Consider the following 25895-nt stretch of genomic DNA (forward strand, 5'->3'; position numbering starts at 1 on the left):
AGGAGGTTGAGTTGCCACTGTAAGGAGGTTAATGAGTTGCCACTGTGAGAAGGTTGAGTTGAGACTGTGAGGGGTTTGAGTTGCGACTGTAAGGAGGTTAATGAGTTGCGACTGTGAGGATGTTGAGCTGCGACTATGAGGTTTGAGTTGCGACTGTGAGGATGTTGAGCTGCGACGGTGAGGAGGTTGAGTTGCGACTGTGAGGGTTTTAATGAGTTGCGACTGTGAGGAGGTTGAGTTGCGACTGTGAGGAGGCTGAGCTGCGACGGTGAGGGGATAATGAAGCCAGCATTAACTCTCAGACACCTGTGACTATCTCTCAGTTCAATAAATCCTCTAGCATTATCTGGAATACATTACAAAAATTACTCGGATCATGGTTAGTATACTCTGCCATCCATCCATCCATCCATCCATCCATCATCCAATCCTACGTTGCCCCACGAGAAGCGTAGGAGCCCGGGGCTAGGAAAACTGGTCCCGACATTTAAGATGAGAGTTTATTTACGATGAGACTTACGAACACAAATTACAAAGGCACTGCTGCATGCTTCAGTAATATTAAGTTTTTATTTCGAAAACTTGAAAATATCTTAAGCAGGGTAACTAATAACTAAAATGAAGTAAATGGCTTTTCTTCGTGAGATCTGTGGTACCGTAACAACTGCCGTAAATCATTTGTTTTCGGTTCTACAAAAAATATTGTTTTGAAAATGCCCATTTGCTACAGTCATGCCGCTGGTACTATACTGGTTGTGTTATAGGTTCATGTATAAAAGGACATATGAAGGAAAAATCTGATATATTTCTTTCCAACGAGAGGCGCTCTACACTTGTCTTATGCGAAGATGATAAGATTAATTTGGAATGCTCAGTATGCACAATTAAAGCAAAAGCAGTAAAACATATGCAGGTGCCTACGTCTCTTGTTACCCCAAAAGATATAATTATGCAGTTAATTTGTAAAGCGATTTTTAACAGCAAAATTAATGTACCATACCTCTTTTTAAGCCACCCATAAACAAATAAATAAATACATACATACATAAATATAGATAAATAGATACGTAGGTAGATTCAGATATTGATAGATACTTGCTATGATTTTGGAATATTTAAATGCCTCAGTAATGGACCATAATCAAGGACTCAATTAACCTTATTAGCCAAACACCTGAGCATCTCAAGAACTCCTTTTGTCTACCCACATAATATACTCATTTAAAAGAAGCATGGTTATATTTCGTACACTGCAAAATAATAATAATAATAATAATAATAATGAAATAAAAACTCATGGGCGAACACTGTGTTGTTATGAGTTTTACGTGACGACAGAGACCGATTCTAGTTGCCTTTTACACGTAATGCATGACTGAATGATAGCCAGAAAGCAGACCGACAGGAGTTGCCTTCGGGTTGCAAGCCTTGGAATAAACACCACTAATCTACGCCTTGTTATTCTTCTCATGCAGGTGGCGATGGCTGGGGGCGACGGCAAGAACAACAAAAACAATGACAGCAAGTTTGATGAGCTGCTGACCCACCTGGGGACTGGCACCTGGAATGTCATATACTTCATTGGTGCCGCCCACTGTGTGTGTGTGTGTGTGTGTGTGTGTGTGTGTGTGTGTGTGTGTGTGTGTGTGTGTGTGTGTGTGTGTGTGTGTGTGTGTGTGCAGACTGAGCAGAATATGATATACAGAAAGACGTGAACTAAGGACGTCTGAAGATCTCAAATCTTTGACTACAGTGTGCTGTTAGATCAAAAAGGGAGAATGAATATCACCAAAAAAAAAAAAAAAAAAAAAAAAACTATTCAGAATGTGAGTGAGTTTGAGGATGGGGGGAAGCATGAGAGGCCCGTATGATGTATGAAGATGCATATAATACAGGCTTCACCTCCCTATTTTTTAAAGCGGCAACACAGCATGATTTCCAATTTAATGCACCTGTTTTGTGTCCTTTGATGATGAGGTGATGTCTGAAAATTGAAGTCTATTTATCTATCTATTGCCAGACGCCATAATCCCGTAAGGGGTGGCCATTTGACTCTGAGTTATTTGTTTTACTGGGAGGGGCACTAACCCTCCACCAACCCACTTGTTGACACGTAAGGACCACGTATGGTTTGGTTATATGGTTACCACCCCGCGTTGTAAATGGTTTCTTGGCTTACAGGAAACCATTTGGCTTGTCACTCATTGTAAAGCCACCTGTAAAAGAAAGAAAAGCAATAAGAAGTGACAGGAAAGATGGGAAAAATTGGAAGAGAGGAGGACAGGCACAGAAGAAGAATGTTAAAGAGTAAGGACGAAGTAGGCAGCACTACATCAAGTGAGTGGATGATGGTCGCCACCACCTACCGGTACCACTATCGAAGTCTTAAATAATACAGAAATGATGTCTGGCATATTTCAGTGGGTAGCCTACTCTGTTGATAGTTTTGCTTTAATGGTTTCTTGTATATATAAATCATTGAAGCTTTCCATCACCATTTATTGCTGGGAATAGGGTGATGATGATGATGATGATGATGAGGAGGAGGAGGAGGAGGAGGAGAAGGAGGAGGAGGAATACTTTTGGTTATTGTAAACAGGATGCGTACTCGTAAATCAATTAAAATTATAATATACTTTTGGTAGTTTTTGATGTCAGTAGTAAAATATAATGTGTTTAGCCATTTTGTTGTGCCTACAGTGTACTTCGTGGATCAAACACAAGCCTACAGCAGTGTGTTCCTATCGCCGCCCCTCAATTACACCTGTCGCACCCCGCCCTCCACCAACATCACACACCTGGCACAGTTAGTAAACCCTGTCTTGGTTGGGATAACTCTAGTATTCCAGTTAACGTCATGCGATTTTATTCGGCTGAGAGTGAGGACCCTAGTAGATTCAAAGCATACCTGGTACTCAGTTTTCTAGGTGCCACGAATGCTGATGCCACTTTGTAACAGATAATATTCAGTAATTATATCTCTTATCTGACGGATTACAGTGAGAGACACCTGTAATCTCTTGTAATAGCAGGAATAATTTTGTAATAATCTTGTAATATCAGGCACAGAAATTGGGTCCGTGTGGGAGTTTACTTCCCCCAGTAAGAAAGGCTTTTATGCAGTTTTCTCTCACCCACAATCAGTCATCTATCCATCCACTCCTACACACCTCACATCGCATCCACCACCACAATTTACAAGTTCCCATTCACCACTTCTTATCCACTCATCATCCACCTATCATTCACTCGTCCACCACACATTATCCACTCATCTATCACCCATCATCCACTAATCTATCACCTATCATCCTATGCACCATGTATCATCCTCATATTTACCACCCATCACCCACAACCATTCGTGCCCACATCCAACACTAATTATCCACTCATCTATCACCTGCCATCCACTCATTCACTACCTAGTATTCACTTATGCACTACCTGACATCCACTCTCTATCATCCTCTCATCCAGTACCTGTCACCCTCTCCTCCACCACCTATTATTTTCCGCCATAACATTGCACTTTGGAATTTTCACAATTTTCCTCGCTTCTTTGCCTTTCTCTTTCCTTCCTCGCTTTTTATAATTATTTTTGTCATATTTTACAGCATCCACAGGGGGGTCCAAATCCAATGTATGTCCCTAACTCTTTTCACTCACTAAATCACTACAGGCCTACAGTACAGTTTGTTAAACTGATGAAATCTGGCAAGTTACAAACTTAGAATTTTACAAGCGTTACATTTTTCTTCCGTCGATTTTTGCCACATTAGCAACGGTCCAGGTATTATGAGGGTGTGTAGAGGGAAAGCTGGGGGGAGGGGGTGTCGGCGTGCCTGGTGTGCGTCTGGGATGTGTGTGACGTGCCTGAGGTGCGTGTGATGTGTGACAGGAAAATAAGAGTAAAAGTAGATGATGTATATTCGAATTTCCACTCAATTAACGCCGGCGTGCCGCAGGGATCAGTTCTGGCGCCAACCCTATTTCTGGTTCATATTAATGATCTCTTATCTGTCACTCACAATTCCATTCACTCATATGCAGATGACTCAACACTACATAGTTCATTCACACTCAGACATCCATTTACAAAGTCTAATATCTCTACCTCTCAACTCAGTACAGCCATCTCCATAAATCAAGATATATCTATAATCAGTGAATGGGGACAAAACAACCTTGTCTCTTTTAATGCTAGTAAAACTAAATATATACAGTTTACTAAAAGACAGATATTGCCAGATTCGTACATTACCTTTAGTGCTACTAATATTCCCATCTCCAAAAGTATTGAAATTCTTGGTGTCTCACTTAACAGTGCCCTCAGCTGGACCTCTCATGTCAGATCACTTGCTAAAACCGCCTCAAAGAAACTTGGATTATTGTACAGAGTCCGTAACTTCTTCGCCGATGAGCAGTTAGCTATAATTTATAAGAGTCATGTGCGCTCTCAGCTTGAATATTGCTCACCCTTGTGGAATGGTTGTGGAGAGGTTGCATTAAGACAACTACACAAAATTCAGAATAAAGCTGTTAGAATCATTAACAACCCTGCCATTACATATAAACTACCTCCCCTGCAAGTAAGAAGGAATGTTGCCTCCCTTGCATTATTTTACAGATATTTTTTTGGCAAACGCTGAGACGAAGCTGCGTCCATGATGCCACCTCTCTATGCCTTCCCTCGTGCTACACGGGCATCTGGTAGCGCTCATGACTGGAATGTCACTCAACCATATTGCAGAACTTCTGCCTATCAGAATTCTTTCATTCCCCGAACTGCATCTCTCTGGAACTCGTTTCCCCAGAGTTGTTTTCCTCTAAATTTCAACCCACAACTGTTCAAGTCTAATTGTTACAGATATTTTATGAACAGAGGACACCAGTAATCTGGTGTATGGATTTTTTTTTTTTTACCCATTTGTTTTTCCTTCCTTCGTTCTGTTATTTAAAAAAAAAAAAAAAATGTGGTGTGTGCCTGAGGGGTGTATTCTAAGACAACATTTGGGGGGATATGTTTGGAGTGGTGGATACGGTTCGGGTGCTTGCGGCTATCGGGGGTCCTTGGTTTTGTTCTCATAACAAAGTAAGGAGTTAAGGTTGTGCTAGAGTCATACGGCGGATCTTCCTTGCTTTTCCTCGCTTTTTCTCTTGAGACAAATTTTACCGCCCAATTCATTGTACTTTTGCTAATTTTTTTATTATGATTTTTCTTAGCTGTATGACAGGCGTGTGTAAAATTTTGTATGAAAATCTGAGTGAGTTCCATGCTGATTCGAACGAGCTTTGCATAGGTGTCGATGGTACAGATGTGGCAATTTGTGCAGACTTTGATATCCGAGAGGCGTCATGTTTCGGAGTTGCACCTCACAGGGGAAGGTGCGGTACCCGGGGGGTCCTGGCAAAGTCATCATGCACGGCCACAGATTTAATCAAGGAACACGGAATTTTGTAACTCGTATTGGTAGGCATGTACCAATTCGACCACGTTTTAGACAAAGTGGCACCCCCATGACAAACCCCCACAGGCGGGGTGGGGGGGTCGTCATCGCGGGGGTGGACAGTGCCATAGTTTATTATTTATTTATTTTTTTTTTTATCCCTTAAGAACATGAAGCCTTGCACAATGGTACTTTCTTACCACTGGGACGAAGTTTTAGGCACCATGGCATATCCTCCCCTGCTCCACCACCACATATCCTTCACTGCCTCCACCACCACATATCCTCCACTGGCTCCACCACCACATATCCTTCACTGCCTCCACCACCACATATCCTCCACTGCCTCCACCACCACATATCCTTCACTGCCTCCATCACCACATATCCTCCACTGCCTCCACCACCACATATCCTCCACTGCCTCCACCACCACATATCCTCCACTGCCTCCACCACCACATATCCTCCACTGTCTCCACCACCACATATCCTTCACTGCCTCTATCACCACATATCCTTCACTGCCTCCACCACCACATATCCTTCACTGCCTCCATCACCACATATCCTCCACTGCCTCCATCACCACATATCCTTCACTGCCTCCACCACCACATATCCTCCACTGACTCCACCACCACATATCCTTCACTGCCTCCATCACCACATATCCTTCACTGCCTCCACCACCACATATCCTCCACTGACTCCACCACCACATATCCTCCACTGCCTCCACCATCACATATCCTCCACTGACTCCACCACCACATATCCTCCACTGACTCCACCACCACATATCCTCCACTGACTCCACCACCACATGTCCTTCACTGACTCCACCACCACATATCCTCCACTGACTCCACCACCACATATCCTCCACTGACTCCACCACCAATCTGCGTGCCAGGGACTCGTGCAGTTACGTGAGGGTGGACTGGATGGGGCACGAGGTGGAGGAGGCGTGCACCGAGTGGAATTTCGACACCTCCGTCTTCTCCACCACTCTCACCTCAGAGGTCAGTGGTGGGGGGAGGGGGAGGGATGTCATGTATGCCACTCCCTCACTGAAATATCGATCGTTGTGGAAAAATATATGCATTTCATGACGTCAGTAGATAATGAGCTCCTTTCTACACTGTTTGGTAGTTTGCTGAGAGGTTTTAACGTGGCCATGCTGTATAACTGTTTTAAATGCACAACAGCAGTCCTCGCTAAAATAAAGCACTTCGATTTTTTTTTTTTAATCTTCATTACTTGGTTTGAAATATTGTTTTTGCCTTTTAACCTCTGGCTCAGTTTCCTTAACCTCTCTGTAGATTAAGTTAGCTTACAGTCACTGAAGCAGCTTTCACCTGACTGACAAAATTAGCTAAGTTACCGTACATTATCATTCGCCAGGTACCTGCGAAATGGGTGTGTGAAGTTGTTATTTAAACCCTCTACTAAAACTGGTTATTTTTCTTTTATTCTGAGTTATACATACCGGTACAGCTCACTTTTGCAAGCATCTTTTAGCCTATAACACTTCCTCTGACGATGATTAATAACGGCTGATATAGCAATTGTAGAATGAAACTGTGTGGCTTTTGCCACTGTTGGGTGTTCACAGCGCCAAATCAGTGACCGCAGCACCGTGATCAATAGTAATAACCAGTAATATCCACTGAGCTGGGTTATTTACATAACTTGGGCCAAGTTTACTCACCTGGTTGGCATACCCCTTAACTCTTGCCCATGGCAGGGAGGAAAAATGGAACGAAAGTGGGAGCAGCCACAGGCCGTTCGCACGCAAGCCTCATAAATACAGTAGGTATATACTTAAGAAATGCAACGAAAGGGGGCGCAGCCATAAACTATTAGCACACCAGCCTAAAACACAGGTACTTCAGGAGTAATGCTGGCTGAAAGGGCCTTAGCTGGGTGTTGTTGCAGCATGCTGGAAATCACTTGGTACGCAGAGCGAAATTTGTACCGATCGAATTTAAGTCTGCGGTTAGATGAGGTTGGTAACCTGGAATGTTCAAATTAATATCCTGTTCTACATAGGCCTACAACTGCTTAATACCGTACTGCATCTAATTTTGCATTTCATGGTCACCATTTTCCTCCAAGTGCTTCGTCTATGTCCTGTTGCACTCGTAATGGTATTTGCATTGGCTGTCTTGTGCTTAGAAATACTGTACACTTACAAATATAAACTGCATTCGTTTTGCTCCATTCTGAAGTAATGCCTCAGATATGATTAATTCTGTGCGTAATGTGAAATAATTTCCATTCCAACTAATCCTCTAACAGTGATCATGCAACTTTGGTTTCATTACAGTAATACACCCATGAATGGCAATCTGTGCAAAAGCTATATATAATAGCTTATATGGTACGAAGGGTGATAAACTTGTGAAAACTGCTTGGCAATTTACAGTAGCCTATTTGGTACAGTTTTGCTTTTGAAAACTCATCACAGTCATAAGAATAATGCTAGGTAAACTACCAAGTGAATCATAACGGTGTGCTATTTTCATTTGGCCTATAAATATCAGTACAAATGGGAGGGACTGTGAAAGATGCGTAACATTCAAAGTATTTGGCACTAGTGTATTTTAGCAGAACTGAAGGTGGCATGAACTTATAACTGTAAAAAGGGGGGGGAAAATGCTACTTTGCTAGGTGTGTTGACAATTGTTTTGATTTGGTGTGACCCTATCACCAATGGTTTGCTAGCCTACTTTGTACTGTTTAACAACTTACCTTGCCATTATGCGGTGAGCACAGAAGATGGTCCCATGTGTTTTATGCAGGCACATCCAGGCTTCATGACAACCAGACAGTCATTCTGAAGAGATCACCTTTCCTTTTACTAAGCAGAAGGGAACATCTGGTCACCTTAGATATACACAAGAGTCTGCACATGCCTACCGGTAATCAAAAAGTACTTGTAATCATCTAAAGATTTATATGCTAACAATGTGTCCAGTGTATATTTTCCAAGCGTTTCAATTAAATACATGTCTCCGTAAGTTAGGTGTGGCCACACTGGACGATTACACCCACCATCCTTCAACAACTCAGTATGAACCTGGCAAAGTTTCAGTTCCACTTTTTAACTTTTTGTTTGGATAAACAGCATTCCCTAGCCACAATGTCAAAGCCTTCCACGTAAGGAGAGATGGAGATATCACTAACCGTTGAGTAAGCCATGTTCATAACCACTTCACAAGCACAAACCTTCCAACACGTGACTGATGTTTAGCCAACCAAAGGGAACTGCCCGCTGCCAGACGCATGACTTTTGTTTACAAATATGAATGTCTCCTATTTAAGAAGTACAAGCAGGGCAGTGGATATTAGTGTCTTTAGTGGGAGACGGTAGTGCTTGGGAACTATCTGTATGTACTTTTGTTTGCTGATAGTACTGTATTTCCAAGAGTTGGTGAAAGGGGTTGGAGGTGGGTGTACGAAATGAAATCTAAAAGTGAATGTAGTTATGCGTAAAGTCACGGTCTTTGAGAAAAATAAAGACATGGAATGCATAAAATGGAAATGGAGTAAGTGAGTGTTTTCAGATATTTGTGAGATGGGTAAGGATGGAAGTTTAGAGGAAAAAGTCAAGTACAGTAGCGAAGAAAGATTAGCCTACTATTCCACTGAGAGCAATGCTAGGGAATTGGAAAGTGAGAATGGAAGTAAAAAAATAAATAAATAAATAAATAAAAAAGTATCTGCATGGCGGGTATTGTAATTCCCACTCTAATGTATGGAACTGAAACTTGGACCTTCAAGTCAAGACTGAGGACAGTGAAAAAGGCTCATCTGAGAGGAGCATGTGGAATTACGTGAAGAAACTGACAGCTAAACGAGGAAGTGAAGGAGCGATGTGTTGTTGATGTGGATCTGCTAAAAAGTATTAGGAGAAATACTCGGAGATGGTCTGGTCACATGGAGAGGATGGAAAGCGAGTCTAACTAGGAGAATGTATCTGGGCAAGGTGAAGGAGGGGAGAAGGATGAGATGGAAGGATGGGGTGGAAGGGTGTACGAGAGATACGGGGGTGTGAGTTGGAAATGCAGCCTGGTGGTGGTGAACAGGGTTACATAGATGCGATTCGTTGCTGCTACCCCTTGAGGGACTGAGGCGTCTGGTGTGACAGATAAATAATTTGCAGGGTATTTATGTGTAGGTTATAATTCAACACACAGTATACTGACCATATTTGGGAGGAAGCATGGAACAGGAAGGACTGGGGAGTGATTTCTCAAGGAAAGGTCTTTAGGAAGCAGTGCATGAAAAGAAGCCTTTGAGGGAGGGACACATTTTTTATATACATTTTAAGTCTTCAAGGAAGGTTTCTGTTATTACCAGTTACGACTAAAGCATATCCCATAACTGCCACGATTTTAATACATTCTGAGCAAACACTTGTCATTTAAAGAAAGTTCTCTCTCTCTCTCTCTCTCTCTCTCTCTCTCTCTCTCTCTCTCTCTCACTGTGCCCTTTGCGTATTCGGTCGTGCGAAACTCATAATTATTAGTGGTGTGTTCCTCCGAAGACTCATTCTAAAGCATCCACATGTAATGTGGCATCACTATCTCTGCACCATCCAGACACTAAAAGACCTGCCCTACATGATCTTACCTGAAGGCTCACTGCTCCTAATGTGTGCTTTACGAGCATATGCGTTGATTACAGCATCACAGTAGCACAGTATCACAGGTGCTGGTTTAGAGGCATTACGGTCAAAGTCCTGAGCAGTCAAGGTATGCACCAGCTGCATGAACATCACTGATCAACAGGCAGGTTTCCAGTATGTGCTGCATCATTTGTTAATATTAGACTGTCAGAGAAATAATGAAACCCAGAAGGAGGGCAGTCCAAAAATCTGTGGATGATGAAACCTTCCAATAACAAACATCAATAAAAGACGATTAATAAGTGAGTGAAACTGGTTTTAAATGTAAATGTTTAGACCAATGATTTTTAATTAATCCATTCGGTACCACAATTGGATACCTCGTGCTTCCTGGAGCTACCTGCCTTGAGATAACAATAATAACTGTTTAACACATTTCAGTCATAAACCCTTTTCAGCCATTTAACCCCTACACCGCGGGCTTGTTTACCAATTACTTGCGTGTCCCGCGGGGTTATTTGGGCTCCGACAGACTCTCAAAAAATATTTGCTAAAAATCAGTTATTAGTCCTAGAATAATAAAATTATATATGCTTATAGCACATACCTTCAGCTTTCTCCTGGAATGATTGTTGAGCCTTCGTCAGTTTCCGTAGGACTTGTGGAGACCTCTGAAGTAGGGTAACTAAGTCTCCACTTTACACTTCCCGATAACCCGTTATATGATTACCACAGCCAGATACAAACACTATAAACACTATTCTACCATTTTCAAGTAGTTTGGGATCCATACTAAAAAAAAAAACAGTGTGAAAGCAATGGAAATTACGAGCGCGTCTGATCGCCGCACTTGCGCTAGTTCGCTCTAGGCACTCTGTCATTTATTATTCATAAAACCCCTCACACTTTATATTTCTATTACTATATCACACTTATATATATCTGGAGTCTTTCTCCATAAGTTTCCTTCAGTCGTATTATTTTATTGTCACTGAAGTCATTCTATTTTTCAGTCAGTAAAATACGTAGAGAGCCACGGATTCACTCTCACTGTTATAACATAAATTATTTGTACTCATATTCTTATATTACTAATTACTTACATTACTATTTACATTTTCTATTCTATTTTCAATATTTACCCTTCTATTTTACTTACAATATGTTATTCACTGTCACTTTCAGTAAGATAAAACTATAATACACTGTTCAATCATATGAACTGAACATCCATTGCTTTCACCTGCTATTTACACATTATTTACACATTATTTACACATTATTTCCAAATAATTCTGCTTCCACACTTGCACTGTTAGAACTGCTTCTGGCTGTGATAATCGAAGAAGCAGGTTACACAGAGGGGAACCTGGCATTCAGCGCACTGCCAAGAGGTGCGTTTATGCTCAGGTGTGCGGCGTGTGGTATGCGCACATACCTGACACCTGCGAATCGCAGCCTTCCTTTTCCCTGTGGCAGGCATTAGCTCAAGTCTGTGCCGATCCATATACGCCCTCTGCTCAAGTCGGTCGGGAAGTGTAACTGGATGGCGCCTTGGAGTTGCTGCTTGCACCTTACCATATTTTTCCAGCAGCTGCTGGACACAAGTCCTGGCGAACAACCTCAGGGAGAAGGACTTGGGTGGCTTTACCTTCATCTTGTACAGGATGAAGGCGTTCAGCATCGTCATATCTATGAGATGCAGAAAAACTTTCCTGTACCACCTAGTATTCTTCCTGAGGCAGTCGATCTCACCAATCATCATGTCGGACTTGTCCACCAGCCGCATGTTTATATTATAGTCCAACACAGCATCAGGTTTCATCACAGGTTCGCCTGTCCTACGGTCGACCTTCCCACTGTCTCTCATCTCCCCCTTATGTACGGTGGTGAGCATGTGCACGACTCTCTTGTCATGCCACCGTATTGCCAGCATCTTCTCAGACTTGCGTAGGTGCACGTCTCCTCGCTGCGAGTTTCCCGCCTCTGGGAATTTGGGGAAGTTGGCACGATTACTTTTCACAGTGCCGCAGGAGCCAATGCCGTGCTCAGAAAGGTATTTGGCAAGTTTCGGTGCTGTATAGTAGTTGTCTGTATACAGCACATGATTCCCACCAAAATACTTTTCTAGGAGCACTTTCACTACACAGCCTGAGAAGCCAAGGGGGTGTGTTTTATCGAGATCGACAGTGCTGGCTGAATATATGACGAAGTCAAGGATGTACCCCGTCTTACAGTCGCACAGTACAAAGAACTTAATTCCAAAGCGATGGCGTTTGCTTGGAATGTACTGGACAAACCGAAGACGTCCTCTGAACAGAACCAAGGACTCATCAATGACAACCTTCTGAAATGGGTGGAAGAATGACATGAACTTATCCTTCATTCTGTTCAGAATCTCCCGGATCTTCCAGAGTGGGTCGGTTTGGGAAGGTACATCATTATCGGCAAAGTGCAGGTTTCCCATGATGTTCCGGAAGCGATCTCTGGCCATGTACTTGTTGAAGGTCGGTGAGGGTAGTAAGGGGTCCATGGACCAGTATTCTTCCAACTCATGCTTCTTGGAGTGTGGCATAAGAAGCATGAGGGCAAAGAACACATACAGCTCCTGCACTCCCAGCATGGCCCACTGTTGCATCTTGGCTGCACCTGTACCACTAGCAGCACGTTGTGATTCGAACCTGTTGGTCTCATCACATATGTGCTGCATGACTTCGTCATCTAGGAAGGCCAAAAGGTAGTCGACACACTCAGCATTTTCGTCCATAATGAAGGCAGGCTGAACTCCTGACGAGCTCTCATCGAAAACCAGGTTTTCGGGGACAAAATCTGACCCTTCCGTCCACGCGAAGGCGTCCAGGATTCCCTGGCGTGGCGGTGGAGGGCTGGTGGTGGTGGTGGTGGTGGAGGTTGGCTGAGAGGGAGGCTTATCTCGGTCAAGGTCACTCGCACTGACCCTAGGTTGCCGTACAGCACTAGCAGCCCTTACCCTACTAGCTACACTACTTTTCACTCTCTTAGATCTACCTCTACCTCTACGGCCGGCCTTCACTGTTGATGCTGGTGGTGACTCCGACGACGAAGACTCCGGAGATAACTCAGCCGACGATGATGACGAGATGAGTAAAGCGGGGCTTGGGGAACGGGAAGGTGAATGCTCTCGTGACTCATGGCGGGCTGGGTCACGTGGGGGCATTGTTCTGGGGCTAACACGCCGCCTTTTCACTCCCTTCCCAAATTCTTTTCCTTCCTGCACTAAAGGCTCCTTTCCCTTGGAGCTAGACACAGATTCACTGGTAGGAGCACTTGTTGTCGCTGTTTCTGGCGCGATAACTTCACCCGGCTCATCACACGATTCACCGGAATCGTCAAAATCGCTGTCCATTATTATCATGGACAATTCAGCAAGTTCTCATGCCACTGCAGAGTCACTGAGGCCTTTCCTGCTTGCCTCAACACTTTTCTTGGGGGTAGAGGTCACGGGGCCCTTTGCAATGGGCGCAGAAGCGGCAGGAATGGCGGGGCGCGAGTGCGACATGTTGTCTCTGCAGTGGAGGACAAGGAACTAAATGCCGCGGCTTATCTGAGAAGGGAAGGGTTGACAATGACACTTTAGGCTGACTGCTGCTAACTTACAAGCTAATTTTTTATAGGTAGAAAATCTCGGCAATAAATAAAGAAATAGGTAGTTCCAGGTGAATGTAAATGTCAATTAGGATTCTCCCTTCCTTTCTGATATATATTTTTATTACAGACATCGATTACAAGGCATAAATCAAAGGGGAAATTACCGTGGTAATGTAGCGAATGAATGCACGTGAGGTTTTGTCAGGTGATAATTAGGCAATTTCTGGAGTATAACACTATCACTTACCTGTTTTTTTTTGGTATATATTATTGGGTAAAAATATTGGGTATAGGGCTTATTTCAATGGATGAAATCTGTGGAAAAAGAAGGGGGAAATTTCCGTAGCGCAGCGCGGCGTGGGAGGTGAGAGGAGAGGGTAATGGAGGGCAGGTAGGGAGGGGAGTCAGGAAGGGGGTAAATTATCTGAGAAGGGAAGGGTTGACAATGACACTTTAGGCTTACTGCTGCTAACTTACATGCTAATTTTTTATAGGTAGAAAATCTCGGCAATAAATAAAGAAATAGGTAGTTCCAGGTGAATGTAAATGTCAATTAGGATTCTCCCTTCCTTTCTGATATATATTTTTATTACAGACATCGATTACAAGGCATAAATCAAAGGGGAAATTACCGTGGTAATGTAGCGAATGAATGCACGTGAGGTGTTGTCAGGTGATAATTAGGCAATTTCTGGAGTATAACACTATCACTTACCTTTTTTTTTTTTTTGGTATATATTATTGGGTAAAAATATAGGGCATAGGGCTTATTTCAATGGATGAAATCTGTGGAAAGAGAAGGGGGAAATTTCCGTAGCGCAGCGCGGCGTGGGAGGTGAGAGGAGAGGGTAATGGAGGGCAGGTAGGGAGGGGAGTCAGGAAGGGGGTAAAATAGCTAAAATGTCAACAATGGATGGGAGTACAGATGAGATTTGGAGTGCTGACTAGTGTTGGACATTGGCAGTACTGATATATGATACAAGCCACCACTTGAGAGCCCGGGATAATTCAAAATAACACAGAATCACAAAAGTGACGCCCCGCGGTATGATCCATTGTAGCCGAGCGTCACGAAAGTGACGCCCCACGGTTAAGGGGTTAAACTATACTTGTTGTGCTGCCTCCTTACCTACCTCGATGGTTTCTGGGAACTCATGACCCTATGTCCGTGAAACATCTCAGTCCACTGAATTTTAATTTCCTAAGCACTAAATCCTGAAAGACCATTAAATTGGCGTGTTTTCAATTAAAAATGTCCATTTCTTGGTTCTAAACATGAAGCACCTTTTTTACACCTTTTTTTTTACACCGCCTAGTCAGTTATTCTCCCTCCTTCATGCCCCCCCATCCTCTCTCTCTCTCTCTCTCTCTCTCTCTCTCTCTCTCTCTCTCTCTCGACAAACAGGATGCTGACGTTCGGGTTCACATGAGTCTTGTACGCGGATATAGTCAGGGAAGAAGTCTACTCCAAGGGCAAATGTCTGACCAGTGTTGTTAACCTCCATCGATGTGGTTTTCTTTGCGATAGTAGGGACTGAGAGGTAATGGATCCTACTCCACACTCGGTACTGAAGTCTTGCGATATTAAATGGTAGGTTTCATGGGTATTTTAAAGTATGCCAAGTTGCAGATCGTCTCTAATGTGGACAACTAACGCCATACTTTTCTGTTGGTGACGAAAAATCAAAAGTTATTTTCGTTTTCTCAAAAGTGGTGCTGGTAAATCTTTCTCTCCCTTGGGTCATTGAAAAATATATGGAATAAATGGGGGAGGAAGAAGATGACCTGAATTATAAAGTATTTTCTACTATGGTGAGTTATTGGACTGTAAGGTTTGAACTTCAATAATCCCTCCTTATGCAATAATGAAGCTGTATTTTTTTACCAATACTGCTGTGTCTGGCCATCTACAACGCGTGTGTGGGCGTGGTCCTGGCCATGGGTGCGGGCGTGGGTCTGGGCGTGGATGGCTGCTTCCAGTTTGGGTTGGTGTGTGGGCGGGCGCACCTGAGGGCCACCTACCAGAGCATTGCCATGATCGCCTCCATGTTAGGCTCCTTGGTCACCGGATACCTGGCCGACATGTATGTATGATCTATATGTACTTACAGTGGGGAAAATAAACATACTAACTGCATTATAAAAAAGATATTATTCAGCAAGTGATTAAATTACAAGTTTCCCTTCCATCAATCATTCCTTTCCAGTTTCCATTTACGTTTTCTTTGCTGCTGCCCATTCTCTTCCCTTTCTTAGATGCATAGGGTCCGCAAGGACGTGACGAGCACCATGCTAGTAAAAACTCTTTGTTTTCACACTGTGATTTCTTCTGAACATTTTGTAGCGAACTACATTCCTCCTCAGCATATGTATATAATGGTGAGTGAGACAGACAGAAGCAGGGTCCTGGAAGGCATGGAGGTGGGATGGAGGAATAGGAGGCGCAGAAAAGTGTGATCTCATCTGAGGATATGACCGATACTGACATAATTAATGAAAACTGACCAATTAAAGGATTTAATTGGAATTTTCAATCAAAGTTGTTGTACTTTGGTGTGTAAGGAGATCCAAAGATTTCACTTGTAACCTCTATTTATTAGGATCATTTCAGTGCAGCCCGATCCGTAAAATGATAATGTTCATGAATTAATTTAAATCGCTGTGTTGTAATGAACCATATGACGTTACGTTCCTTTCACACTGCACCCAGTTATGTACTTGTGTCAGCCATACACAGCAAAATGCAGTGTTTACAGTGGTGTCGGGACTCGTCTGCTTGTGACTGGTTTGTATATCCCACCAACAACGATTTTAATGGAAGTCTTTTTGTGGGAAATATTCATGTCATGCTCAGTACTGAGGAACCAGATTTTGCCAAACCTTAAGTATAATATGGGAGATAATATACGAGAAGACATTAAACAAAATATTGCACTGTTGTGTCCCCACGCCACTATGCTCCTGTAGACTTGCATACGGGAAGGGCCGCAACTAAGGAACAGCTACTCTGGCACCCATAGCATTATACAGTAGACAGACGGATGAACACAGATGATTAAATGTTCAGACTAACAAACAGATACATATCCAAGGTGTGCACTGTGGTGAAGTATGTAATTCATACGTTGCCTTGTATGTGGGCATTATACAGGTATGGGAGGAAGATGGTAGTGGTGGTGACTTCTGTGGTTGCTGCTGGTGCTGCTATGGCCATGTGTGTGGTGGTCTCCTTCACCCACGTTCTCATCCTGCGCTTCCTGTACGGCTTCATGTCCACCGCCACTCTCTATATGTTGGGTCTGTATATGCCAGTTTATCAGCATCAGTCCACTGTTGTGTCAAGTTGTACTGCATATTCCTTTACTTTAATTCCTCGTAGACTCACCTCTTAATGCAAAATAATTGTTCTTTAGACTTCTTTTAGATTTAGAATTGCACATACTGTACACATAATAAAAACTGAATACCGTACTGCTCTAAACTGATACTATGCGGTCAGCGATGGAGGTGTGTGAGGTGAAGCGGCGGGCAACAGTGGGTATTCTGATGGGACTGCCACGTGCCCTGGGTCTGATGGCCTGGGGTGGAGTGGCCTATTTTATCCGGGACTGGCGGTGGCTGCAGTTGGCCGTCTCACTCCCTTTGCTGCTTATTATCCCAGTCCTTTGGTAAGCCTCTTCTTCCTTAAATTTTAACTGCAGAGTGAGGTTTATGGGAGCACTAAATGGTTGCTTTATTTTTATTTTAAGTCCATTTCTTCTTATTCAGAAAATCTATCCATTACGACTGACGAACTTACTAAACTTATCTTCAGGGAGTGCACTTATCTTTCTTTTCCCATCACCCGCGATCATCCAGCCTTTCCTCTTCACCACCCACCGTACACTGTGTGTGTGACCCCCAGCATTCCATCAAGGAGTCTTTATCATACAGGTACCCTCTATCAGCATCGATGTACACAGAACAGACTTCACGTGGTGTACCCGCCCTGCTCTGTTCCACCATCCATCCAATAAACCCATCCTGCTCCGTCTCTAAAGACCATAGCTTTTACTTACATTCACTTCTAGAGTTCATGCACCTCGCCTTGGATTTCAGGGTCATGTATTTTATTATTACCATACCCGCAGACTTATAATGCCTAACTTCACAGGGTATACAGTCAATCAAGCCCCATCACCCACCACCATTACAGCCTCTTTAGCCCACTTCTTTCTTTTCTCTTCCAACTTACTTCCTTCTTTGGGCAGCGACTTTTTTTTTATTTATGTTGTCTAATTTTGGTCTGTAACTCAGGAACAGCCCAAAAGCTCTGATGAGGGAGTTGGAACTGATGTATTGCGTTCCCAATGTATCGTTTCCATATATATATATATATGTGTAATTCACCGGGTCGGTCAGGATCATCTGATGGTTGTGATCGTCAGCTTTTACCCTCCCGGAAGGGAGCTGAGAGCTCATATTGTCCGATCTAAGGGCAAGGCTGTGACCTTCACACACGCACACACCCGTCCCCTTGCTCAAGGGGGACAGTAACCACCCACTTCGTCAGTGAAACTTTTCGCAACCTGAGCGAGGCGCGAACTCCCGTCTACCAGATGGCAAGCGAGAACGTTACCACTACACCAGCGAGTGTGTGTGTGTTTTACGCTCCTGACAGGGAATCGAACCCCAGACCTCTAGATAGAAGTCAGGCACTGATGCCTCTCCACCACATGATAAAAGCTGAGACACCTGAATTTTTTGATGAACCAGGTAAATCCATTGTGGGAGGATATATTCCAGTCACAACACTTTAGGATTATTTCTCTGCCCCACGCAACTCGGCAAGTGACAGAGCAATTTTAACCTATCCCAGATTGAGAATGAGTGAGTGAGAGAGTTAAAGTGGGTAGGTGAGTAAATGAGAACCAGAAAATAAGGCGATGAGGGACGGATATGGAGTGAGTGAGTAAGTGTGAGTTGCTTCATTAATCTCGAAATAAGGCTACAGCACCTTCTGATATCTGTCTTGACTACTATTTATGCTTGCTATTTTTTTTTATGCATCAAAAACTCAATTCCTTCATCTTTCAACCCGTCAAAGTGTTTCTCAAGAATAGCCTTTAATATTTACCAACGCACAGATTAGTTCACCATAATATCCTTGAGTTCTCTTTTTCTTGGGATCTATTATAGAAAACGATACTACCTCCCTGACGTAAAATCCGCTTCCAGGAGGTTACGTGAACTCTCTCCCTGTTTCTTGACCCCTGCACAAATGTTGACTTCATGCAAGGGTCTTATTTGTCTCTGTGTGGGGTACAGCTCGCATGATTGTATACCAGCAAGAGTGTTCATTATCCTATAAATTTCCTGGAGTGCGATATCCTAGCTTCATCCCTATATCACGAAAGGGGTAACGTGGGAGCGGGAACTACCCTTTCATTTTTAACCCGTTACTATCCACCATTCGTCCATCTAGGTTGATTGATGAGTCTCCAAGGTGGCTTATCATAAAGGGTCGCCACCAGAGGGCGCTGAAGGTGCTGACCAGGGCTGCCAGGCTGAACAAGGTCATCCTACCCTCCGACGACAAGTTGGTGGAACTGATGAAAAGGATTCAGGAGGTTAGACACATCAAATGTTGCGAAGGGCTTTGTGCGTCTTGTAATATCAAAATTCTAATTAGCACTACAGAGAACCGTTGTGTAGAATCTCCTGCTGAAGTGAATCCCATAGCGAGGTATGAGAGAGTTGGCACACTTAACATCAGCAACTTTCTTTAATCTAGGAAAATTTTCTTTATGTAGGAAGTATGTAAATGGACAGATATTGCCATGGATACGCAGATAGATATAGAGAGATAGACATACAGATAGACAGGTAGTTATAGATAGATTCATAGATAGATGCTGTAGGTATAATAGACTATGGGGCCAGTGTGGTAGGTGGGGGTGCCTGTCATTCTCTCACTTGATGTAGTGCTGCTTACTTCTTCCTTGACCTCTTCCTTTTTTCTTCAATCAGTCCTGCCACTTCATTACTCCTACTTTTATTTCAGGTGGCTCTACACTGAGTGAAAAGTTTAATGGTTTTCTGTAACCCAGGAAACCATTTACAACGCTGGGAGGTAACCATATAGACAAATAACAGGGTGTTGTGGAGCCGGCTATGGTGCCCCTGCTAGCCGGGTGGAAAGACGCAAATGCGACGTTCGTCCGGGAACCAACCCCCCCCCACACTCTTCCCCGTGCCTCGCTGTAGCGAGGAGCTGTCTGCCACAAGGGAACATTGATTCACTGCACGGGACGGCCCTGCAGTGGAGGTTGCCTGACTGCGTTGCTGGGTCTGCCCAGATAGACTGAGGTTACACAACAAAACAACCCAACCTGAGTGGTGTGTCATGGTTCTGCTATGTCATCGAGTGGGTACAGGCGTGAGGCAGTGTGTATAGCCGAGTTTTATACTCTCATTTGAACGGTCACAAACAGTTGTAACCAATCCCGTGGTGATTTCCTATGAATGTCCTTGATGACCACTCAGTGCAGTTCACCATTGGTATGACTGAAGGGTCAGGATCAGCCCCGTTCGCGCCTGTCCGGTGTGCCAACCACGACCAAGTCAGACTCAGTTGTGGTGCCGACCAACACACGCAACTGTTTCGGGTGGGAAGACGGCCAATCTGAACAATGCCCTTGCCCCGACAGCATAAAAAAGTAGGCAACAAAGTGAGGACAGACAGGAACGATGTAAACAGAGATTTATTTATGTACAGTATAGTAGGACGTGAGATGATGATGATGATGAAAAACCATACGTTGTTATGGGCTGTTATATATGCTTTGCGAAAACCGCGAAATAACGATTTAAAATAAATCAAGTGGTGTATAAGGACAGATGGTAGGACTACGGCACGGCCAATAATGTTCGACGCTGATGCACCAACTAACATCAAACATAGGCAGCCAGAAAATGGTACTGAGTGGTCTTACCGCAAAATCATTAACTAACTGATTCACTGGTAGGTATATGGTATGTTAACGTGAATGAAAAGTGTGAAAAGAGAAGATCCTACTAAATGAGGAAGTAAGAGCAAGTAAGAGGTCTAAAGAATATTGTGAGTTTCTCAAAAATTAAAAAAAGAGTCTGTGTATTTTGATCATTCAGTGTTTATATACAGCGTCGTTGCTCTATCTACCCTACCGAAGACCAACAGGGGATAAGGAGAAGGGAAACTGATCAGGATCCCTTTTCCTGTGGCTTCTGAGGACGTGACATGAAAAAAAAATATATATATATTACTTCACCGATCAAACTGCCTTCGGGGAAATGTGGTTGAGGTTGCAGTGTGGAAATACAGAATGATGCATCCACATTTTCAAATTTACCCTTGATGCACCCAGCCAGACCGACCATGTAACAGTCACCGATTATAATTTTATCCAGATTTTCAAGAGTAAAGTGGTGAATTGGCTAACACTGACTTACACCTTGATGACCCGTTGCCACGATCGGTCTTCCTGAGTCAGTCAAGGCATCCTCTGAGTCCTGTTACAGCAGAATATAGTATCATCCAATTAACTGCAAAATGTCTGGGTTTCTTGGTAAACAGATGTAAGAGGACTGATGGGATTGTCTCATGGCGCTCAACTTTAGAAATATTGCTTCCCATTATCATCTGAAAGTCGTCTAGAAGAACGATTGATATTTGGCAACGGTAGAAACGAGTTACCCGTAGACTGTCTGTGGACTTCCCTTGAAAGAAGGAGAATCCTGTAATTGGACGAGTGTGTAAGAGTGAAATTGTGAAAAACGCTGCCGGGGTAGTTAAGAAAAATAGCGGATAAGAATATGCAAAATGCAAGGAAATTAAAATGTCGCACAGTCGTTTGCTTAACTTGCGTGGAATGATAGTGCTGAGTAGTATTTCGGGGATCAGTATCTTGAAGTGCTGAGCTTTCGGGAGCCTAAAGGTGCCTACGTTCTGTGTTAATACAATACTTTCTTCATGTCAGTAGCATTAATTAATTGCTCTCAGTGTGAAAAGTGCAGGTGTCTCGTACCTAACGCTGCCCTCCTCTGTTGTCCCTCAGAGCTGCAGCCGCGACCCCAAGTCTCTCCAGGAAGGCACGACCAAGAGCCGACCCACCAAATATGGCGCCATCCCCTTGGCCAACCTTGTTAAGTAAACAAATCTGCTTTACTTTCCTTGTACCAAAACCTGCGTGATATGCGGGGATTTTGTACTTAATTGTAATACATCTACTGTGTACTGTACTGTCCCGTAGAAATACAGAACTGTACAATAAGGAACTATGGTTGTTAGATAGCCAGTTAAGGGAAGCACTACACGTATTAGAGCGTCGTAAGGAAAATCAACATGCCAGGATAAAAAGTTAATTACTTAGCAGTTCTATTACAATTATGGCCTTAATCATTGACTGTAGTATTATTATGGAGAGAGAGAGAGAGAGAGAGAGAGAGAGAGAGAGAGAGAGAGAGAGAGAGAGAGAGAGAGAGATCGTCAGGGACACAGGACAAGGTCAACTCAAACAAGTTTAATCCGATTTGGGCCAAACTAGGTGGAAGGGATGAAGATCAAACATGAATGAAGAACACTGATATCTAGAGCAATCAGTCGAAGAACAAGGACACTACAATATCCAGTGTCTATCCCTTCGAACATTTGGCAGTCGCATATGTTGCTGTCTCTGAGCGTTCTTTCTAATTTTTTGCAGTATCTCCAACGTTACCCTAAAAAATTACATGACATAAATCGAATCTACCAGCATATATTTTGTATGTACAGAATTTCACAGTGACAGATTTTTTGTATGTTGTATATGACGAAAATGCCCCAAAGTGCAAGCACTTTCAGTAAAGATAATTAAAAAAAATAAACTGACGTGTTTTGCATGTTTAAAAATATAAATTTGATTAATCAGCCTTCATAAATTTTGCCACCCATCGTTATAATTTCGTAGTTATTTGAGTCATTTAAAATAATTTCGTTTTCAGCATACATTCCAGTGTGACTGCTATAAACAATGGTTATAATTAATTGGTTGAAGAATAAGTCTGACAAAACCATGTCAAATGAAAAATATACTGTACTTACCATGCACACGTTGATGGGTGATTAGGCAGTCTGGTGCCCCTCCTCCTTCCTTAAAACGTTTAGGATACTGACGCATTCCAAGTAAAATCCTTTGGTCAATGTTAAACCAAGATGACTTCATGCAACCATCACGCCTCCGGAGAAATGATCATAAAGACACTGAAATATAATCAAATATGGATATGGCATTATTAATTATGGAGAAAGATATGAAAAAGGCTCAGAACACATACACCACATTTCATGGAAGGAAGGTGCATAGAAATTTTAATATGTAGCACACCAGTTTAAAAGATCATACAGACGAAGGTGTTTGCTATAATATGCATCATCAGTCAAGCATTTCACAGGAAAATGTTTGGAAGTGGTGATTTTATTTATATTATTGATACAGGGATCTCTGCTGTGGTAAGGGTGCACACTATTTATACCTGACCTTCCATGTGGTACACTGTTACCTTAACCGGTGTCATGGAGGCAATTTGTTTGTGGCCACTCCTCACGGGATTAAGGCGTCTGGCAACTGATAGGTAGGGTGGATACAATGACGGTTGGTGAACAGATTTAATCAAGTTATAGCAGTATTTACTTAAAGTTATAAATATGTCGTACATACCTAACCAATACACGTACATAGTAAGTGATGTAATGTTTTGTTAACCGTTGGACGCCTTTCAATGTATGGCTGTTCAAATGTATGGCTGTTCAAATCACAGGACGCCTCGCATCAGACTGGTCACCGCCATGCTGGTCATCACCTTCTTTACAAAATCCTTCGTCTACAATGGTCTGAACCTGAGCGGCACTGTCTTCAACGTGAACCTCTTCCTGTACGTGGTGCTGGGTGGCCTGATGGAAGTGCCTGGTTATACCCTCACCGCTCCCATCATCAACCACTTAGGCAGGAAGTACCCCACCATTGCCGGCTTCGTCACCAGTAGCATCGCCATCATATCCCTCGTCCTCATCCCCGCCAGTACGGTTTGTGTGACTGTGTGTTGACCTGACGATTGCAATACCAACAGATTGTGTCTCATAGTAACAAATTGAAGTGGTGTATATAATGAGGGGTCACACGTCCTAATGGGAACTTGTCCCGAATTAAAAAGAATCACCGAAAACGCACAGAAAGATGGGACATATTACGTTTATTTCCTCCTTGCTCTTGCTGCCATATCGTTAATGTTTTTTAAATGTTCTTTAATTCAAAGATCGACGGTTATAGACTGTATTTAAAATGATGATGTAACATTTGTTTATGAATTACATTTTAAAAATATATTACTTCTGCTATACACTGAGCACATTTTCTGGTGCTGTGTGCGAGAGCTTTGTTTATAAATCATAAAGCAACCTCCTTGAGAAGATAAAAACAACAACAACCAGGTAACGTTGTCAGTGTACTTTCATTACAATCGGCGACCAACACAAAGAATAAAAGAAAATCCTTCAGTGATAATGTACAAGTCCATCTAAGCAAGAGTACTGAGGCTGTCATCCAGGTGGCCAGTCAATCAGGGCCAGTCAGGAAGTGCAGCTCATGTCACCTTCGTCCTGATTGGCCTGCTCTCCTCTTTCCATCCCCTGCCCCCATGCACTGCACACGACCCAGTTTGGATTCATAGCCGCTGCTGGGCCTAGGCAGCTCAGGCATCATATAAGGCTGATAGATAGATAGACAGATAGATAGATAGACAGACAGATAGATAAATAGATAGACAGATAGATACATATACAAATTCTACCACAGTTATGCAAATATTCAGCCATTATAATGCCAAAACTATTTCTTTCAGTATCAAACTCCTTGAAAAGAAAATATGCTAAAATTCTGTTGAAGAGATGAGATGTCTGCTGGAAGAGAGATACTAAAAAATAAACGTATCATAGCATAGCAAAGTAAGCAAAACCATCATGCATTTGTCACAGGTAGAGGTGTGCTGAAGGGTAAGTGTCTGGGTGCGTACTAAGGGGCCCATATGAGATGCCAACCAGGACATTTTTCCCTGGGATTTCACTATGCAGCTTTTGGTGGTACTGTTTACATTGATGGCGCTGACAGACTGAGCCAAGTGAATTGCCTAACTCTGATCAATGCCACCGGAAGTGAAGCAATTAATGTCTTGCAAATATGTATCAACCGGTAAGGGATGGATTGGGAAGAATATAAAATTGTCTTAACCAGGGATGGATGAATGTTGGTGAGACAACACTGTAGCCTGTAACGTGTTTCCGTGATAGGGTCTTCACTGGTCTGTGGCACAAAAGTATCATTTGTTACAGTTGCAGTGTTCAGAGGGGCTGAAGATTATACTGTTGGTTATTGTCTTTAAGTTCTCCCTTGAAGTTTTCTTGCCAGAGTAGCTTAGACCATCTCTCCTTTAACGACGACATGCAAACTTGTACCCATAGCCAGCAGTAGCAAACAACACTGTTCAGCACGGTGATTCCTTCCTGTCCTTAACTCGAACTTTCTTCCCTCTAACTCGAACTTTCTTCACTCTCAACCAGACTTGTCGGAGCTGGTGATGGCACTGGCTATGGTAGGGAAGCTGACAATCACTGGCGTGTTCATGATCATGACACTGTACCAGGCAGAGCTGCAGCCAACCGAAGTGAGGCTGCAGGGTAAGGCGGTGGTGAGGTTCGCCTCGAAGAGTGCTGGCGCCATAGTGCCTTACATCACTGATTACCTGGTGAGTCCAACACTGATTTCCGTCGATGCAACCCTCATGAGAAATATAGACTACTACCATTGAGAAATTATATTTACTTCATCAACAGGTGAAAAATGCAAGTACCTTAGCTCAGTATATACTTGATGTAGGTACAGTATGTCTAATAACCTGCCTAAGCATTTGAGCACCAGTTTACGAACATATTCACAAGACTTACATAGTTCCCAGCGAATGTGAGTGTGCGTGTCTCTCCTCAGGGCACAGTAGTACCGTGGCTACCCTCGTTCCTGTTTGGGATGATGTCACTGGCGGGTGGCCTGGCACTGATACCGCTGCCAGAGACTAAGGACATCAGCCTCCCTGACACTCTTGCTGACCTGGACACACTCTGGCCTGCTAAGTGA

General features: G+C 43.1%; 1 protein-coding gene across 1 annotated transcript; it reads left to right on the forward strand.

The window, feature by feature from the left end:
- The first annotated feature begins 732 nt into the window (after positions 1-732).
- LOC145406621 (organic cation transporter protein-like) lies at positions 733-25895 on the forward strand. The gene is made up of 12 exons (XM_080277697.1): positions 733-741; positions 1476-1596; positions 2701-2806; positions 6367-6475; positions 15694-15797; positions 16865-17010; positions 17213-17381; positions 19178-19322; positions 21789-21880; positions 23530-23789; positions 25325-25509; positions 25749-25895. Exons 1-12 carry the CDS (start codon positions 733-735, stop codon positions 25893-25895), a joined length of 1593 nt encoding a protein of 530 aa, XP_080133823.1.

Source organism: Coenobita brevimanus, chromosome 71 (genome assembly GCF_032717465.1).
Source record: "Coenobita brevimanus isolate Jiangsu-jjx chromosome 71, ASM3271746v2, whole genome shotgun sequence".
In the NCBI taxonomy this organism is placed as follows: domain Eukaryota; kingdom Metazoa; phylum Arthropoda; class Malacostraca; order Decapoda; family Coenobitidae; genus Coenobita; species Coenobita brevimanus.

What these genes read in the sequence shown, in the direction of transcription:
- LOC145406621 (XM_080277697.1), top strand. An exon ending in AACATCACACACCTGGCACA is followed by an intron (nt 2,807 to 6,366) that starts GTTAGTAAACCC and finishes TCTGCGTGCCAG; the next exon opens with GGACTCGTGCAGTTACGTGA. An exon ending in CCACCACTCTCACCTCAGAG is followed by an intron (nt 6,476 to 15,693) that starts GTCAGTGGTGGG and finishes GGCTGCTTCCAG; the next exon opens with TTTGGGTTGGTGTGTGGGCG.